The sequence below is a fragment of the Lynx rufus genome, unplaced genomic scaffold, assembly GCF_022079265.1.
Source record: "Lynx rufus isolate CCGP_SWC_20201006 ecotype Redwood Valley unplaced genomic scaffold, mLynRuf1.p SCAF_50, whole genome shotgun sequence".
In the NCBI taxonomy this organism is placed as follows: domain Eukaryota; kingdom Metazoa; phylum Chordata; class Mammalia; order Carnivora; family Felidae; genus Lynx; species Lynx rufus.
The window spans coordinates 187,846-190,198 of NW_025814868.1; the positions used below are offsets into that span (position 1 = coordinate 187,846).

The following is a 2,353-nucleotide window of genomic DNA, read 5'->3' on the forward strand; positions in this document are numbered from 1 at the left end:
TCTGTCCTGAGAAGGGGGGCATGGGCCTGACAGTGGAAGAAGATGACCGGGACTTCCTACCAAGACCCCCCAGACAACACCTATGTGACATGATGGGGCAGGAGGGAGGGAGGAAGGATGCGGCGTTCAGGAAAGCTGGCCCTGTGCTCCCAGCAGCTGCCAAATGGCCCGGATCCTCCTTTCTCCCACCACAGCCGGCTCCTGGTTTCCGGCACCCTTGGGAGATGCTAGAGGCTCCCTCCAGGGCAGGCGACACAGGCTGCTGGGTCCTGACCTGCCAGCGCCCCCCCCCACCCCCCGCCCTGCCGCCCCACCGCTGGAACGTGGACTTCAGAGCCAGGAAAAGTCAACAGAGTCCAGAGAGGAGGCCTGTGACTGCTGAGGTGTGGGCTTTGGGGCTTCGGGGACTCTCTCTGGGGGCTGCAGTGTGGAGTCCGTATGGGAGCCTGCAGCAGGCTTGGGGCTGGGGTGGGGACACTCACATCTGAGGAAAAGTCCCCAGGGCCCACACACACCCCTGACAGAGGCTGTGGTAGGGGAGCGGAGACAGGACCCAGGACCCGACGTGAGAGCCGGGGACAGGAAGCCCCCCTGAGACCAGAGCCCTTCCTCCCGCCCCGCCCTGGTGTAACCTGACACCCAGTGCTTGGTCACGCCCTCCTAGTGCCCAACCAATTCCCAATTCCCCAAACACCACGAAAAAGAAATCTTTGAAGAAATCGAAACTACCCGGGAGGGGAGAGCCCTGAGCAGCCCCAGCATCCGGACCGCAGCGTCTCCGTCTCGCACCATGAACCGCAATGCCCAGCCCTTCCTTCCTGGCACCCACACTGGTGTCCCCCCAACTTATGAGATGCTCAAGGAGGAGCATGAGGTGGCGGTACTCGGGGGGCCCCAGAGCCCAGCTCCCATGGCCACCACCGTGATCAACATCCAGACTGAGACGTCCGTGCCCGACCACATCGTCTGGTCCCTGTTCAACACAATCTTCATGAACTGGTGCTGCCTGGGCTTCGTGGCCTTTGCCTACTCCGTGAAGGTGGGTGTGTGTGTTGGGGGGGTTCTCCCAGAAAGCGCAGGTGAGTCTGCGGAGGTCCGCCTGCCCCGAGGGCATGTGGGGGGGGCGGATGGGGAGTCCATGCGTGGTAGCAGTGAGGCTGCAGGAGGGGCCCGGGGACGGCCAGGAGTGGCCTTTGTCCCCAGTTCCCAAGGACATCCCTCAGACTGAGATGTGGCTCCAGGGCTCTCCCAGAAAGAACAAAGGAACTCACCGGAAGCCGCCTCTCAGTGGGAGAGGCCAGTGACTGGACCTACGCAGAGGGAGGGGGCGCCCTGGGGTCTCCAGGAGAGGCCGAGAGTCTGAAGAAGGAGCCGGAGGCCCCAGGAGGGACGGGACCCAAGGGCCGCTGTCCCGCTCAGGCTCTGGGAAAGGGGGGTGGGTCCCCGACCGGGGCGAAGGGCATGTGGAGGCTGCTGTGGACGGGGACCAGCCTGGCTCTCGCCAGGACCCGCCCCTGATCCCCCTCTCCATCTCCTCTCCCCAGTCTAGGGACCGGAAGATGGTGGGTGACGTGATCGGGGCCCAGACCTATGCCTCCACCGCCAAGTGCCTGAACATCTGGGCTCTGGTCTTGGGCCTCCTTCTCACCCTTACGTTCATCATTCTTTTCTTCACTGGCTCACTGGTGGTTTTCCAAGCAATTTCAGAAATGACGAAAGGTTATGGAGGGTACTAGCAGTTGTCCATGGCCTGAGGCCGTCACTCCTGTCACAGCATTTTGTGTACACGTCAGTCTACAACTGAATTCAATAAAGCATGTATGTGTGTGTGTGTGGGGGTGGGTGCTGTGTTTGTACCTGGGAGGGGCCCCATCGAGACTGTTCAGCCTGCCCCTAGGCCCATGTCCCCCACTGCCCCCCTGCACCCAGCCCTGTGTCCTTTGTGTGGTCCCAGGCACATCCTCAGGCCTTGCGGGTATCTGGCTTCGGGCTGGGGGCAACTAATAGACAATAGTTGTATGGAGGGGCCCCTACTTCCCAGAGGTCTGAGCCCTAAGCAGAATGGGTTCATTTGTGGCAAGGCGGCACTGAGGCCAGAACTTTCTTAGCTTCCAGGAATGCACTGGCTGGGGAGAGTCGCAGGGCACCTGATACAGGGAGCCCACAGTCCACTTCTGGAGCTGCAGCCCCAGCCGGCCTTGCCCTCGCCCTGACTGGAAGTTAGCTCCCTAACCTCCTCTGTCATGGCCTCCACACTGTGGGCAATGTGCATGCCCAGTGCCCACCCAGCCCACACCAGCTGGACAAGTGAGGTGGAACTGGGGTGGTGATAGCCTCCCCTTTCCTCCCTTGT

The 2,353-nt window shown here is 61.9% G+C and overlaps 1 protein-coding gene across 1 annotated transcript; it reads left to right on the plus strand.

Moving 5' to 3' along the window:
- The first annotated feature begins 747 nt into the window (after positions 1-747).
- On the plus strand, positions 748-1,831 carry LOC124527539 (interferon-induced transmembrane protein 3-like). The gene is made up of 2 exons (XM_047100600.1): positions 748-1,039; positions 1,545-1,831. Exons 1-2 carry the CDS (start codon positions 791-793, stop codon positions 1,734-1,736), a joined length of 441 nt encoding a protein of 146 aa, XP_046956556.1. The 5' UTR covers positions 748-790; the 3' UTR covers positions 1,737-1,831.
- Positions 1,832-2,353: the final 522 nt, after the last annotated feature.